The sequence below is a fragment of the Ixodes scapularis genome, unplaced genomic scaffold (genome assembly GCF_016920785.2).
Source record: "Ixodes scapularis isolate PalLabHiFi unplaced genomic scaffold, ASM1692078v2 PGA_scaffold8__174_contigs__length_109621045, whole genome shotgun sequence".
NCBI lineage: Eukaryota > Metazoa > Arthropoda > Arachnida > Ixodida > Ixodidae > Ixodes > Ixodes scapularis.
In genome coordinates, this window is record NW_024609883.1 from 58,309,870 (window position 1) to 58,326,908 (window position 17,039).

Here is a 17,039-nt window from a genome sequence, read left to right on the forward strand (position 1 = left end):
TTTATTGCGACAGCAAGTGAACCCCAGGTATAGCAAATAACATCATTGGCGAATGATCTGCCTCTCCTTACGTGCTTTATAAGAACAGCATTTTCAATATATATGCCTCGCAGGCCAAACAAATATCTGTTTGACCTATGAAATACTTTCTTTATTTCAGCACTAAAGGTTAAGCAATTATTTAAAGGCAGCGGGGGTTAAATCAGGCTGCGAAGACTTAATTATTTATAGCAGTTTTAAAATTAAAAAAATTAATGCTTACAAAACAAATGAAACAAAAACGACCAACGAAGACGAAGCAGCAGTTGGTCGGAGTTTGAAGTCCGCAGCACTATTGGTATAATAGCGGAATGTTGCAAGTGAATTGCTTAAAATCTTTGTTATTAATTATTGTTTTTCATTATTATGCAGTCATGTATTTCGCAATTATTGTGGAACAAATGTGACACCTGCTGACCCCGTGGACCTAACTATTTTTCGAAATTTGTGAATAAATTGAACTTCGGCAATTTTATGACTGCTCCCAGTCAAGTAGTGTCATTTCTCAGAAATTCTATTCTAGAATATCCGGTGGCAAAAAATAACAATGATGTTGAACAGATGCGAATTCTATTTATTACTTCTATCAAACTATTAGCCTGCATCTTCATGAGTGCCCCATAACCTGCCAGATCAATGGAAATGTGCACACCTTTTTACTATGATGCATTCTTATAAAAACATGTTTCTAATACGCCTTGGATATGAAATAAGAATACGTTTGTTTTATTACATGGTCAACGATAGAGGAATCGCAGGTCATTCGAATGCGGTTAGACACTGAGAAGATCAACGCAAAAGATGTTACAATGGGCCAACCGAGGTACGTGTCTCTGATTGCCGAATGCGGAAATACTTACAAGAAAGAAGCCCGCCTGCTCATCAGCGACAAAGGTGGATACCTCCTTTTGCAGACGGACAAGCCCATCTATACTCCGAAACAGACGGGTGAGAAACAGCCGACAAACAATCGGTGATGTTCTTTTTAGAGGCTGTAATAACAAACAAAAAAACATAAATAATATTTCGGTTATTGCGTACACTGCTAATTAGTAGAGAAAGTTAAGGCGCAGCGCAAAATAGTGCTCAAACTTTGTTCCTCCAGAACCAGTGAATTATGGCTTCTAATGTAATAGAAACACTTTCCAACTTAAAGGGGCTCTGCAATCATATTTAAGCGTGTACCTTTTTTGCGGTTTCCACGTCTCTTGGGGTTCGGGCAAGCCAGCGGGCACGGAGAGAGTAACTAGATATCAGTGGCGTCATATTTTAACCGGACGACGCGGAAACCTCCTCCACCTACGAGGGCGACCCGCGTCGCCGAAATCGCGCGAAATGTGACGTCTTTGGTCCCGGGCTTACTACTGGTCAGAGCCGCTAAAAGCTTTTTTTTAGTCGAAATACAATATACAATTGTCGCGAATCGTTTCAGTTATGTATGCAAGTAGTTTTTATTCCGTATTTTAGATCAGAAAAGAAAACAAATGCAGTTAATGAAGTACGGAAACAAGAATAGACCCGTCGACAAACCCGCCACCAAGCGGCGGAAAAAAACGGCGCATAAAGTACTAGAAATGTCTAGTGGGATGAGGCTCCGACTAAGGGCGAGCGTAGAAAGGTCCCGGGTATACGCGGCGGCGCTGCGGTCGTATACCGGCTCGAGGATCCGACTGGTTCCGAGCGTTCCGAACGCTTTCGGCGCGGGCTTCGCTGGCGATTTGGCCATTTAGCTGTATGGCAGCGCGAAGTGGCTCCCGTTCTGAGCTGATCTTTACCCCGTGTTTGCTGTCGCTTGTGGCCAATGAAGTGTTATGCCGAATTAGTCTTTAATCGCGCAGCTAATGCAATGCGAACCGCCCTGGCCGCCCGCTTCATATAGCCTATCCAACAAGTGCTTTAGTGGCGCCCTCTCGAGCCGTCGACACGGAGTGCGGCAGCCGTGAGCGCTGGATGAGCTCACTATACTTCGTTTCAGCTTCGGCCCGAGCGCGGCCGATGCTATGAGCCGAAGGGCCAATCAGACACCGCAAAAAGCGCAGCGTCATGGCGTGCTCTAAGGCCCGACCATGGATGGATGGATGGATGAATACGGCTGAGCCCTTTGGATCGGGCGGTAGCTTACGCCACCTAGCCATTTTGTTTTACCATTTAAGCAACACTACCGTGAACGGCGCCACCGGGCGGCGCCGCCGGGCGGCACCGCCGTCCGGCGTCCCAACGCGAGGAGTCCACATTGGCCTCCGTTTTGCAGGCGTCACGTGACAGCACTGGTTCCCGCGATCGCGCCTCCCGTCGGATTTCCCGCTCTTTCGTCGTCTGCTCTTCGTTACATTCTTCCGTTCCGCACTCGCTGCCACACATGGTAGGAATCCATAATGACCTGGTGATCAGCGTGAATGTGATTATCTTAGCCTGTTCGTTGATCTTGCGACGTCGCCGCGCTCTGAAGGGAAGGAGGCGCAGGTTTTGGGTCCGGCCGAGTTGGTTCTACCGAAACACCGCGGGACAGGACAGGTCTGGCGCGCCGCCGGGGCTTTGCTGCCCCGGCGGCGCGCCAGAGATGAAGGCTACTTTCGAAAGTGTCACCAAATCAACACGACATCCGTCACAACAGAGACGACATGCAACAAGTGCCATGGAGAAACTCACTTGTAATTCCGAAATTCCTCTCCTAAAATTTCCCAGCGGTTGTTCTTAGCGTCCTTATCTAGGTAGTCTGGCTGCGTCTTGTCATATAAAAAGGGAAACAGTCGCACAGTTTCAAGGAACCGCTCCGTTGGGGAAGGCATCGGGGGAAAATAGGAAGAGCAGACGACGCGAAACACGTCCTTCGGAACGTGAAAGACGAGCCGAGGACCGGCTAGAGCGTTGCCATGGCATCGCGACGTCACTATCTACGCCACTTCCCATTGGCTCCTCTCTTCTGCGGCGCGCGGCGCCCGGCTTTGAACCGCGCACGGAGCGGTTGACTCTGCGGCGCCGTACGTCGCGCCGTTGAAGCCGAAAACTGGTTTGGGTCGGCAAACGGCAGCGCCGACCGCCGCGCCGCAGGCCTCCGCGACGCCAATGTGGTCGTGCCTCTACACTAGCCGGTGGAGGAGCACGCAGAGAGAGACGGCGAATACCGGCTGGTCCTATCAACTGCAGAGAGCACGCCATGACGGTGTGCCTCTTTCGCTGTTTGATTGGCCCTTCTGCTCATAACATCGGCCGCGCTCGGACCGAAGCTGAAACGAAGTATACTCCTCCTCTAATTCACGGCCAGTCAAGCCAGCACCTACGACGTCATGAAGGAGGTTATTTTTTGCGTGTTTTTGTAATTCTAATTTGCCTATAACTTTGCAAATAAAGCGAAATTTGAGAAAATAAAAGTCTCTTTAAGTTACTACGTTCAGTGCGCTCAGGTTCGGTGCAAATTAAAAACCAGTCAAAAAGTTGTTGCAGGGCCCCTTTAACGAACCCCCGTTGAGTTGAAAGCCCTACGGTTTTCGACTTCGGACTTTATAATATTAAAACAACTTAGGATTTGTTCGAACTTTCCCGAAAAAGAAGCGATCAAAAAGCAATAATTTTTTATTGACTAAACTGCAGCGTTTACACGTAATATATTTGTAGATTTTTATTTCATCCGTTCCTTCATTGCAGTCAACATTAGAGTGGTAGCCGTTGGAGAAAACCTCGTGCCCACTACTGGCCAAGTGAAGTTGAAAATCAAGGTGAGAATTACTTTATTCTAGAGACATTGGTATGCATTTTGAAGCAAGTAAGAAAATTTCAATGAGGGTATGAGTCAAACTCTGTTTAACTGTTTGGAATTAAAAAAAAAAAAGAAAAGAAATAAAGGTAACGATGGAGAACATATAATTTACTTTATAATGAGTTTTTCTTCCAGCTGGGATTTCAGTAGAAATGGCTTAACACAGGGCTCTTTTCTACAATTAATGAGCTGTAAAACATTCTATTTGTCTGTGCTTGGTGCAAATCACTCAGGAGAAAAATCGCTTCAATATACGGAGGGAAGAACTCTAAAAATAACAATGACGGAAAATTGTGCGTTGTAATTAGGTATCCCATAAACACAGATTGTGAAATTTTACATTCAAATGTAACCCTTAGTATTACAATGCAGACCTAACATTTTATCTTGAATATTTCCAACCAGGCCGTCATTTTCAGAGGCTGAAATGATTGGTGCTGTGGGGTAAATTAGAGGGATACTATTTTAATGCGTGTCAGACCTTTTTTAGTGCAAATATTTTACGTAATGGCTTAATGTCAACTTTTTTATATATGTAAATTTTCACAGAACCCCCAGGACATCGTCACTTACAAAACCGTTTTGGACACAACTTCCAACTCCAGCGGGACGGGCATGTTCAGCCATTCCTATCGGTTCCCAGAGTCGCCTATCCTCGGAGAATGGAAGGCCGTCGTGACGCACGGAGCTCATGTCAGTTTCCCCATAGTCTACGAACTCCTTGCATTTGCTAACATGGTGCTTTCTTCCTTTTACAATTGCAGTTAACTCAGGAGACGGAAGTCAAGTTCACGCTGGACGAATACGGTATGACTTCTTGGTTTTGGCCCTGATTTGACCGGGTCAGGGTCACTTAAAAGCTCTTGGTTCGTCGAAAGACAAAAATGAAACGATGGGGTCTTACTTTTTGTTTACTGATATCATTGCAAAGTGCGGCGTTTAAAAAAAATCACACTTCTTAAGAAAGCGTTCTAAGAACGCCTGCGCAGACACACAAATAAAATATTGTTTGTTGTTGTAATTTAAATCTTAATAGTAATTAGGCTTAAAATAAATCTACTAAAAGGAAACAAAAAAAGAGAGAAAAAACGAAAAGCAGAGAAGGAGTTTAATAACCTAATGTATGTAAAACCTTTTTTTTTCGTTCAACAGTACTCCCAACATTTTCTGTGGAGCTGACTTTACCAAGCGTCATTCTAACCGACCAGGAATACATCGACGGAGAAGTTCTGGCGAAGTAAGTTGGAAACAACTGCATAATTCCGCATTATTGTGATTATATTGTTCGTGCAAAGCGACGTGTAGACGTCATTCGAGATAAAAATTACTGTGCTTGTTGTATAATCAGGTACGTATATGGCAAGCCAGTCGTTGGATCTGTGGCCTTCAGATTTCGACTGAGAAACGAAGCGAACCAAGACACCGAAGTTGGGTCGACGAATTTCAAAGAAGTAAGGACCAAATAGCAAAGTCACTAAAAATAAAAAGAAAAATCTTTTCTAGACATTACAAAAAAAACAAAAAAAAAAACACAAAAAACCTTAAGTTAATTTGACGCGCCGTATTCACAGGAGTTCAAACCTACACCCTAAGAAACGCCTACGTGTCCACATAACCCGCAAAACACTCGAAGAGTCAATCTCTGCGAGCTACGAAATCAGCTCAGCGAATGATGAGGAGGAACACCTGTTTAGACCTCAAAATTAAGTCTGCGCTGTGGCATTACGCAATGCAAGCATGACGCTTTGCATTGCGTAATTCCACAGGGCAGACTTCATTTTTAGGTCTAAACAGATGTTCCACCTCATCAGTATTTAATCTGATTTGTAGATCGTAGAGATTGGCTCTTCCATTGTTTCGCGGGTAAGTAGACGCGCAGGCATTTCTTGGAGTGTATATATTTCTGTTACAGATTTATATATGTAACGTAAATATATGGGTTTGTACCGAATTAAACGCAAAATGCAAATATGGTCAGTATTCATATTCATTTTGGTTTTCTATGACCCCATGCAGATGTCATTTAAATGGACCTTCTGCAACGTTTTTAATTTTAAAATTCAACCATGAAATAAGCTATTGTAGCGCTTAGATGTATCATGTAGTATTTGATTTCGACGTGATAAACCTGATTTGGCAGTTAAATTCATTTTGGTTTTCTATGACCCCATGCAGATGTCATTTAAATGAACCTTCTGCAACGTTTTTAATTTTAAAATTCAACCATGAAATAAGCTATTGTAGCGCTTAGATGTATCATGTAGTATTTGATTTCGACGTGATAAACCTGATTTGGCAGTTAAATAAGGAAGCCTACGTAACTCTAAGTGCGAGCAAGCGGTACAAGCAGTATTAGGAGGCGGTATCTACGCAGTCACAGTTTTTCTTTTTTTCAATCACGTTCAATGTAGGGCAGCTCGGATGCCCTTTTCCCTTTTTGTTCAGACAAGTATTTTTGGTTTATAAGGCAACGGTAGTATATGTTACTATTTTAAGAATGATTAATAAAATGATAAAACAGTGTCACGCTTTAACTAAAAGCCGTCTGCCACTGTGAGATGCAACCGCTGTCAAACTCGTTCAATGTTGTTCCACGGAATTATCATTTCTTGGCAAGCATAAATTTTTAAGCAAGGATTTAGAGAGAAATGGATATTTGTAGATGGCCGGTATCACGTTTTCAAGTGCGTTGCATGAATAAAAAAAATGGGTTCGAAATAGATCATCATTGACTTGGTATCTGTTTGATGCTATGGTTTTCACCCCTTTACTAGCTCATCGATGGAAAAGGGCGCTTTCGAATCGCGACGCAGGAGTTTAGAATGATGCGCAGCAAACGGTGGGGTGCCCTGGTGAAAGGAAACAGGTTCGTCGTCGAAGCCGATGTCCTGGACAAGGCGACTAGCAAGCGAGAATCAACTATAGATGACTCGGCAATTTTCGCTTCCTCCCCGTACCTCGTGACCTTCAGCAGCACTCCCAAAGACTTCAAGCCGGGAACCAGCACCATGATCGTGGTAAGAGACGTATTAAAAAAAAAAGTGCAAAAAAGAACTGGATGATGTTGACAGTAGATTATGGCAAAAGGCTAGGCAATTGTGTTGTTTACGAGAAACGTTGGAGGATCACAAACGTTTAGCGATATTTGCTGTTTACAGACGCCAGACACCTACGTTCACGGCACTCTTCTTCTGATAGTTTAACGCATACCATGTTTACACTTGATAGTTCTTATAATGAAGCCATACTATTAGTAATCGGGCTGATAAACTTGGCGATCTTTCAGAGCCTTCCATACTCGCGCACTGCTGTCGCTCAGTGCGCAGCGGGGGTCGAGTTCCTCCTCGCCTACCTAACACCTCCTCTCATACCCCTTTGGTCACATGACCTCCGCGTTAACGAATAAGTGTCAAGCACCTCACTCCTCCTCTCCCACCGGTCAACCAATAAGTGTCGAGCATTGCGGCCACGCCGTTATCTGGGCTTCACGAAATGCCAAGCACCTAGCCAAGGAACGTCTCACGTTAAAAGCGGGGAGGCACACAATGCGTCGATCTGCTGTACGCACCAAGCATATCATATGTGTTCCGCATGCTGTCTCTGTTTGGTAAGTGTTAGTGGGGCTGATGTGCGCGAGGCTAGCGCAACCACGCACACTTCATTTCCATGGTAGTCCAAGAGATTTCGTGTCCCCCGGTCCTTGCTAGCTAGCATGATCGGGCTAGTGTGAAATGTTCTATTGATGGTCTAACTTTTAATTTCCCCCCAACGCACTTGCCCTAATTACCTCAGTCGGTATTGTCGAGGAGGTCGAAGTATACGGGGCGACTTTTTCCAGTTCGTTTTCACCAGAGCTCGGTGTCTACCCAACACAACGCCCGTCAACTTGATTTTTTACGTAATTCACGTAACATGTATTACGTAATATGTAGCCTACAAAACATGTAAGCTTGTAGGCTGACTGCGTCTGCAAACACTGCACTCCCAGCATATTGCAGTCATTTGGGCAAATGTATGGAGTGCCGAGTGCCTTTGGCAGGAATATGAACACCTGCATTTTCCAAGATACTCATCACAAAGATTGTGACATTTCAGTCGCAATGTCATTTTACTTTGAAACAATATATAAGGAGCTTGGTGTCAACATGACCAACAAAGTATAAAAACGCATTCAAGGTCGGGTGAATTACCGAGTCTTGACTTACACTTCTCGGATTATCTTTCACCTGGAACTGAAAGCTCAACGCACTTTCTTCGAACTGCGGGAATTTCGACAGGAACATCCATTTGTCAGTAAGGAATCTCTAGTCAAGCGTTTCGCCGCAAAGCCAATCGAGCATTGGATTACAAAAAGTCAGCGTATTCCGTCTTCATGAATTTGAAGTCTAAACTATATTGTGTTTGTTTATACAAGAGCTGTCTCTTTTTTTTTTTTCAATATTTGAAGAACTTGAAGAATTCGTGAACAAAAGAAGTAATAAAACAAAACCTAAATGAGCACAAAATTTAGACACATACGACAGCGACTTATCCATTGAATCACTGCAATGACGAGGCATTTATAATGGCATGGCACTAGCTTTTGGATGCCATTCTCAGTAGATATTACCACCTCGGCTCTGAGTGTAATTCCATCACACGTCAACACCGTCCGTCAATACAGGCGCGAAATGTTTACAAAGGAAAGTGGGCGGCGTTTTAGAGAGGACGAATATGCGTCCATGATGATGGGAATTAGGGAAGTCTTGTTGAATGCGCGATGGAATGACTGAAAACCAGGCGGTAACCTTCTCATATGAGGGTGCCCTAAATGTCGCATATTACCATTATAAGTGATTAAATCTGTGCGGTGATAATATGGAGAAGCAGATATTGCATGTATAAAATCATTGCGTGTATTGAAACGTGCCTTTATCCCCACCGGTGTTTGTTAAACAGTTCAGAGAAGTGTAAAAAAGTGAAAGCCGTTTACAAATCCCTGTAACGCCGAATTGGAGCGCAGCTCTTGAGGAGGAGGAGTGAAGGGTACTGAGGGGAGGGTAGACCCCTCCTCCTCCCCTCATTCTTTAATATGCTCCGGGGGGGGCGGTCACGTGACCTCGGGGGGGGGGGGGGGGGGGGTGTCACGTGACTTCGGGGAGGGGGGGTCACGTGACCTCGGGGGGTCACGTGGCCTCAGAGGGGTCACGTGACCTGGGGGTCACGTGGGGGTCACCTTGGGGTCACGTGACCTTGAGATGACCTTGGGAGGGGTCACGTGACCTTGGGGGGCACGTGACCTTGGGGGGGAGACCACGTGACCTCGGGGGTCACGTGACCTCAGAGGGGTCACGTGACTTGGGGGTCACGTGGGGTCTTGGGGTCACGTGACCTTGAGATGACCTTGGGAGGGGTCACGTGACCTCGAGGGGTCACGTGACCTTGGGAGTCATGTGGGGTCACGTGACCTTGAGATGACCTTGGGAGGGGTCACGTGACCTTGGGGGTCACGTGACCTTGGGATGACCTTGGTTACGCCGACGGCGACGGCGACGCCGCTCAAGCCGGGAACGGGCCCCTAAGAGCTGCGCTCTAAGAAACAATTATATTACTATTTTTGGGCTGTCACAAATCTTGCTGAAAGTTTACCCTGACTTGAACAGAAACCATTTTCTTCTCAAGGCGGAGATCAAACATGTGAATGGCAAGCCTGCGATCGGGATTCCTACCGAACTGACGGCCCTCGACGACCGAGAAGAAGTGGTTTTGGTGGACACAACCTCGTCGACGAGCGACAACACGGGAAGGGTAGCTTTCTCTGTCCAGACGTCCAGGTTTCAGACGGCCCTTAAGATTAAGGTGAGAACTGTTTTTGATGCATGACGTTCGCTGATCAAGCGTACATCCCTATAGCAGAGGTATTAAATATAATAGTTCAGGCTAGCTGGCGTCAACAAAGCAGCGATTGAATTGAACATGTGCCAGCATCTTCAGCTTCACCCTGGGTAGATATGACTTACTAATTAGTGAAGTAGGAGTGGGAAATTAATTCATTAGCCTTCCAATTATTCGATTAATGTAATAATCGGGATACAATGTTTAACCAGTTCATTTATATTCCTTACATTTTGAACATTTTGGTGAGAAAACAAAAAGCCCTGCTTTATGAATTGTGCTCATAACTTATTTTAAGAGGCAACACTCTTGTCTACCAAAGCAAAGTAATTTATCTTTCCACTTCAATGACATCAAGAGGAAGTTAAAACAATACTGGAGACAAGTTTTGTATCAAATTGTTTGACTGTGTTTTATACATGTTAGTTCTACAGCGTGAAATTACAAATTAGCTGAGAACGTTCTGCCATTGGCAGCATAGTTCTGAACAAAATATCTGCAGTATTGTTATGTTTTCTAAAAATTAAGCCTGGAACTTAACGCAGTAAATTTTTTTATTAATGAATAAAATATTCGGTGGTGATTAATCTCGTAGAACATTTTAGTCTACTACGAATTATATTCTAAAGCTACACTGAATGACTGCAGCAAACTAGGTCATCTTTTATGCATTTTTGGCGGCCGAAATCAAATAAAGTCGTGGCACAAAACAAGTAGAAAAGAATTAAACTGGATATTTTCCATAAATCTATTAACGTAATCAACTAATGACACGTGCATTTGCCACCAAAGTGCAGGGGAAGCGAAAATTCTACATAGAACGGCGCGTGAATTTATGAATAAAAATATAAATAAGTAGCTGCATTGTTTATTGAGGTGAAGATTAAACTTTGTGCAAAAATTTACCGCACCAAATCTATTATTATTTTTTTTTAATTTGTTGTTCAACCTATCAAATTCTGTGGGTTTGGAAATGCGATTAAAACACTTCATGATACACTTAACTTTTTTCTAGGTTCAAACAAAAGACCCAAAGTACGCATCTCACCAGCAAGCGGACGGCAACATTGTGCTGCATCCATTCACGTCACCGACGAATGCATTTGTATCTCTGAAAAGGATTGACACCAGGGTTGCGCTTAAGGTAAGTGAGCAAAGTAAGATAGTGTCAACTGCCAGAAATGCGAAAATCATTTAAATAGCACGGGCTCTTTATTCAAAAATAAGTATGAATAAGTGTATGTACAAAAAGACCGGGGTTAATTCTTTGAGAATGTCCGAAGTTGAATGGTCTAAAAAAGAACAACTCAGAATCGCAGGAAAATACGCAGCAGGTATTATGTGAGCAACAATTGAAAGTCTAAAAGAGTGTATTATTTTTTGCATCAATTCTTCGTTGTTAAAGCGAGGGTAGATGATATTCCAACAGGGTTGCTTGAAATTTCACTACTAAGTACAAATGTTACACCGGGCACGCGCAAAAAAACAACAACAAACGAACAGACAAACAAACAAACAAACAAACACTAACTGTTTTATTTTTCATTTTAAAAATAAACTGTGCATTGGCGAAGCCCCAGGCGCCGCCAGAATGTAGCACTAGCGGTTGGAACGAGATGTCGAAGTTCAAGAACTTACCGTTATTTGAATGAAAAGCTGTAAGTCAGAAACTGATTTCGTGCTCGAGAAAACGCCGTCGAGCGGCAGAAGCAGTCGGAGTGAGAAGGATTTTGAGGGCATCTCTCAGATGGCGCCACTTTTACGAAGTGAAACGGAGCTTGGCTGTCGTTGGTTTTGGTTTTCGTTTATAGGTTCGGACAACAGGTACGTCGCATGATTCCTCAAATGCTCCACCCGTTTTGAGAGCTCTTTCAGTTTGATGTTGGTATTTTTCCCCTTGGGTAATTTTATTAACTTCTACAGCATGTAAATCAGCCCTCTTTATGCCATTTTGAAGGCCCGCAGAAATCGGTGTGTCAGCGTATGGCGCTGCGATATACTACAAGGTTGCAAACAAAGAGGGAAAATTTACAATAAAAAAACCTATCTAGTTAAAAATATATATAAAAAAAAACTGATGGTCGTAATTTACGCCGCCCCTTCGCAGTCGATACAGGCGTAGTAAGAAGAGCTGCCCATAGATGCCGAATTCTGCGTCGATAGAACTAAAGCCCCTTTATACGGAAAAGTAGCGCCATCTTTTGAAGAATGCCGCCTGCTATCTTGGACAGATGCAGGCGGCGCTACAGTCGACCGCGAGTGTAAAATAGCAAAACATGAGGATGAAAGGTGTGCGCGTCAGAGGAAGAGGGAGAAGGAATGCCTATGCTGTCGGAGTGCAGTGCATGCTATGAGCTCATGTCGCCAATCAAATAACGCCGACTGTGAAACGTCATGGCTTTCATCATCTTTCTTCGAGCCCATCCTTCGAGGCTGGTAGACCATATGACAGCGCGCTTTTAGCCTGCGCATATTTTTCAGCCTTTGACTGCGCTCTGACTCAAGTATAGGAAGGCCGTCTGCTATCTTGGCCCGATCCAGGCGGCACTACAGGCGGTGCGCGGGTGTGAAAAAGCAAAACATAAAGATAAGAGGTGTGCGCGTCAGAGGAGGGGGGAGAAGATGGCGCTACCTTTCTCATTCAGCGGCGTTAGATAGAACGTCAGCCGATTTGATAGCAGTCAATCACTTAATAGAACCCGGATCGGCCACCGCTCTATTAGCCCCGAGAAGTTTGCGTGGCGCCCCCTTACGGCGAACCGGGGTGACGTCACGGCGAGGAGAGAATTTTTCCCCGGCTCGCCCCGCTCGCCCTGTGGAGGCTGGGACGACGCTAGCTGTCGGCGCGCTCGTTCCTATTTAATTTTTTTTGGCGTGTTTTTCGTAGGAAGTTTAATATTTTTTTATGTGCCTTTATTGAGGTATGACCCGTAGCTTCAGGCGAAACTTCAACCAACATTTTAAACATGGTTGACAGGGCAGGCAACGCATGAATCGGAGCTGGTATATGAAAATAAAGAAATATGGCCACAATTGCAGGAGCATCACTATAGATTTACATCTCGCACAAAAAGTGCTGCTGATGGTCTGAATGAATTGGCTGGTTATGTATACTATTTTTTGTTTTGTATCTCCGTTTTTAAACAAGTTCGCCGAAGCAGAAAAGCTGCATGCCGCTCGGGTAACATGCTAAATACGGTCTGGGCCATCGGGAGCAAAATCACAAGTAAGACAGCCCAAGTGCAGGGGCAAAGTAAAAAAACAAGGAACATTTATTGCATACATTGCTCGCATTTGACCTTTGCTGGATTCGGATAGTATTTCAATGGACTACACGGGTGATATCTGTGGACTTGTTTATACCAACCCTCAAGTAATGTATAACAAACGTAAGCGAAGGTGTCTAGCTCGTTATTAGTTCGTTAAGCCCTAAAATTGAGATTTTAGTTAAATCGAATTTTCCTGAAGCTAAAATACCAGAACCTTTTCTCACGCAGAATGTCGCCCTTCACGGGTTCCACATTTTGTGCTACTAATGCTGCAACTACCACTGGACAGGCGTTCGAATGCTTGCTTTTACTCCTGTTTTCATCTGTTGTCAGAGAGTACAGCTGTAGGGAGTTTGGAGGCTGAGGAAGCTTTTGGAGACCTGCAGCAGTGTCTCTTTTAATTGGAAATGACAATTCAGACTAAACGGTGTATTTTCCGAATAACCAAAGCTGGAATAAAAGTATCAGGAAAAAGTGTAAACATTCCAAATTACGGCACATTTGCTGTGCATATTTTGGGCAGTCCAATACATATCATACAGGCAACTGCGGGTAATTCGGCCGTTTTTGCTGCTACCATACAAACTAAATTCCAATAATTGTGCATCTTCTATGAAATATGCTTGCATACGTGTATAAACTATGTAATTAATTTACGAAGAAGCTACATTTATGTAAAGCAACCCTGTTCTATGAGCACTTCAAAGATGATCAGACACAGGGCCTTTAAAACATCTGCGAACCAGCGTATGCAGAGCGGCAGCGCAAAGTCGGAGTCCCGAGCTAATTTGCCGACCACCCAAAGGCCCTTGATATGAATGCAATTTCAAATGCCTGTAAAACGGGATGTAATATTCTCCTAAATCATGAACATGCAAGGAACAGAATTCCAGCGTCCGAAACACTTGCGCCACCGCTTCACCGACCCCTCGCAAGATTGCCTTGTGTCGTGTGGACGGGCGGTGAGGTTCATCGGCGGAATTGCCTCCGCCGATAGCTTTCAAGATTTGTAACCCAATTTTCAAGGTAAAAGAGACAAGCAGGCTTATAAAATGTACGGAAGCACGTCAATATCAGCCTAACTCAACGTCCTGTACACCGGGTAAACGAAGTCCAGCGCTTCGAAGAGCTTGCGGCACACAACGCCAGACCAGGAAACCGGTGCTGGGAAGCGAGCCGATGCGAGGTCGCGGAGCGGAGTACTCCCCCTGATGTCACGGTACGCCTCACCCAATCAGGGCGCGGCGACCGCAGCGACGCTTGTGTTCGCTCTCGGGGCTAATAGGCAGTGGCACGGTGTACCTTACCCCGTTTGCAGCCCTTCTCACTACGCGTAGATTGTCTGTGAAGTGGAGGCATATATTGCCCAGAAGATCATTATGACCTTTGTTTTTTATTGAATGAGCCAAGTTCATTTCTTTATTTTTCAGCGTTTGCACCCGTGTAATAAATTGTAGCGTGATAGCTGAAAAACCGATTTTTGCTGGCCGTCTAAATTGCATTAAAAGCGTTAGTTTACATGCTGTGTATCAATGCATTGATTTTCGTATGTTCTTCACCAAAAACAATGTTGTATTCGCTAATTGAATAAAATCTGGTTCTGCATATTTCTGCATTATGAAGGAAACGTCCGATAGAATTTAGCTTTTTCGTCATTGGCAGAAATATCATAAATATCATAAATGGCGCGATGCCTGAGAATTGGAGACAGCATGCACGAAGAAAGTGTTTTGCATGAGCACTGGAGATACGGGTTGGCTGCCGTGTCAAGGACAGCCAGCTTTCATTAGGGCAATATTTGGCAGGCCTGAAAAGGTTCTTTCTTAAAAGTAGTGAACAAAATAAAATAAAGCCGAAGACTCAACGGGATGATGTCACACTACTCGCGGCGAAGCCTAAGGTCAAACGGGGCCACATACCGTCGTCAGGCCTTCCCTAGGCAGAGTCCTAGGGCTCTGCTTCGCTCAAAAACAGGGCCTTGACGTGACCACCCAGCCGCCGAGTGCACAGGCCAATTGGGTGCTGAGCCCGTTCCTTCCTCATTCAGTGTTGTGGCACACCATATTGCATAAATATGCATATCTCGCGTTGCATGTGCAGTGCTTCCAATTCAGAGAGCAAGACGTCCTGCATAATTCGAGGGGAGTTTTATCTCACAAAATTGTGAGATATTCCGAAGAGATGGGCTGCTCGTCGCAGCGACAAATTCCGATCCGCCTCGAAGGCTCCGACGATAGCAAACTGAAGCTGTTTTTTTTTTTTTTTGTGGGGGGGGGGGGGGGGGGGGAGATACGTGGTAAACGTGGATCTCGTTACTTATGGCACTCTGTCCTCTAAATGGCCGAACCCACATCTAGATTACGAACGTCGAAGGTGGCCGTGGGCTGAACTTTGAGCAGAACTTACACCATACCTCCTTGGTGCTCCTGGATTCTCTGTGCCATGGCACAAACTGACCCCCTTGTTCGAGCGACAATTGCTGCACCAATAAGCCTCAGTGTGTAATTGGATACAATGAAACGACAGGTATGTGTGGAAGCTCTCTGTAGATGAACGTCAGCGTTCGTGAAGACAGAACCAGAAGACGTCCGTTTTAATATTTAATGTGATAACGTTATGTTTTTATTATAGCCACCTTGATTACGTAAAATTTCAAATCCTTTTATTCAGTTTTATATTTGTGTAATCAGAAGCGGCAAACTTAAGGAGAAATGTATAATATTTCTGACAAGTGTTTCTACCTTGCCGCCAGTCCTTCGGGTCAGACGAGCCTCACGAGGTGGGCGAGCAGGTGGCGCCGTCTTAGAGATGCAGTCGAAAACCGACGCACTCCGCCTGCTTCTCCTTTTCAACGGCCTGATTTGGATGAAGGCAAATTTCTGAAACTTTCATACCTGGTCCCCAGTAGTACCAACCCGCAAGCATTACGTTCTTAAGGAGCCTGGAATGTCGGCAACGAGTTGTTTATTTTTGCGATGCAAATAAATACACGGTTCCCTTTTCTCAGGAACGCCCGCTACACTTGGCACAATAAAGAAAGAGCTGGAATCACTTGAAACTTTCTTTTCTACTATACTGGGGTGTCAATAATAAAAACATGTTAAACTGATCAACACCACAGTTATGTTTAAGATATTTTCTATACGCACCAACCCCTATAATGATAAATAGTTTTAGTCTTGCACACAGCAGCAAACGCAAGTGCTGGCCGTTTGCGTTAGCGTTGCGTGCTCCACGCTGCGCATGCGCGTCGTCCCTGTTCGCCAATCCAAGACGCAGTCTGAAGCACAGCGCAGACTCAGTGTGGAGCTCGAAACGCTAACGCAAACGCAATCGGACTGCATTTGCTCGCATACGAAATGCTAAAACTCACTTTTATTCGATTAGTTATCGAAGTACGCGTGGCTTTCAGTGTCGTGCGATTAAATAGCAATATCTTAGAGATTAAGAAGGTAAACTGGCGAAAAAAGTATTGCATGGCTGATGATAGCGAACTGTCCCTCCTGCCATCAAAAATGAAACTTTGTACTTCATTTTGCATGTTGGAACTGAACGTTTGTCACCCATCTTATCTAAATTGTATACAAAAATATCTTTCTTTAGAAAGTGCTGCGAGGACCTAATTCAATATCCTGTTTGAAAGGTTTTAGTGCTACATGTTTTACAGTAGCTTTTTTGTTGTTTTTATTGTCCTTTTCGTTTTTAGGTTGGGGAACATTTTGACGGTTATGCAAGAGCGGAGCCCTCTAATATTTCACCGATTTACTACATGGTAAGTAAAACTAGCCAGAAAAACCGTATGCGTTTTAGACATGTGTATCATGGCATTTTAATGTTATATTTCTTGGGACTTGCTTTTATATTTTATGTATGTCTCAGCACTCAACGCAACCATGCTGTCTCATCTCGCTCATTTATTCGCGAGAGGGTTGATGCAATACAAGCAATAAAACTATAAAGAGAATGCGAATAAAATAAAATTTTAGGCACCGACTTTTGCTCTCTAAAACGTATCAGTCAATATTGTTTCTCCTTTCTTGTAAAAGTAGAGTATGTAAAGCTTTTTTTTCTTCTTTTTTGTTATTATTTATTGACCCTCC

At 44.2% G+C, this 17,039-nt stretch overlaps 1 protein-coding gene across 1 annotated transcript in view; it reads left to right on the forward strand.

The window, feature by feature from the left end:
• Window positions 1-17,039, forward strand: part of LOC8039362 (complement C3) — an 88,748-nt gene that overhangs the window by 17,340 nt on the left and 54,369 nt on the right. Inside the window, exons 3-12 of the mRNA XM_040210681.3 lie at window positions 787-987; window positions 3,685-3,755; window positions 4,346-4,489; window positions 4,561-4,603; window positions 4,949-5,033; window positions 5,145-5,247; window positions 6,571-6,813; window positions 9,458-9,634; window positions 10,686-10,814; window positions 16,646-16,711. Coding sequence (XP_040066615.1) covers window positions 787-987; window positions 3,685-3,755; window positions 4,346-4,489; window positions 4,561-4,603; window positions 4,949-5,033; window positions 5,145-5,247; window positions 6,571-6,813; window positions 9,458-9,634; window positions 10,686-10,814; window positions 16,646-16,711 — 1,262 coding nt within the window. The remainder of the gene's footprint in view (window positions 1-786; window positions 988-3,684; window positions 3,756-4,345; window positions 4,490-4,560; window positions 4,604-4,948; window positions 5,034-5,144; window positions 5,248-6,570; window positions 6,814-9,457; window positions 9,635-10,685; window positions 10,815-16,645; window positions 16,712-17,039) is intronic.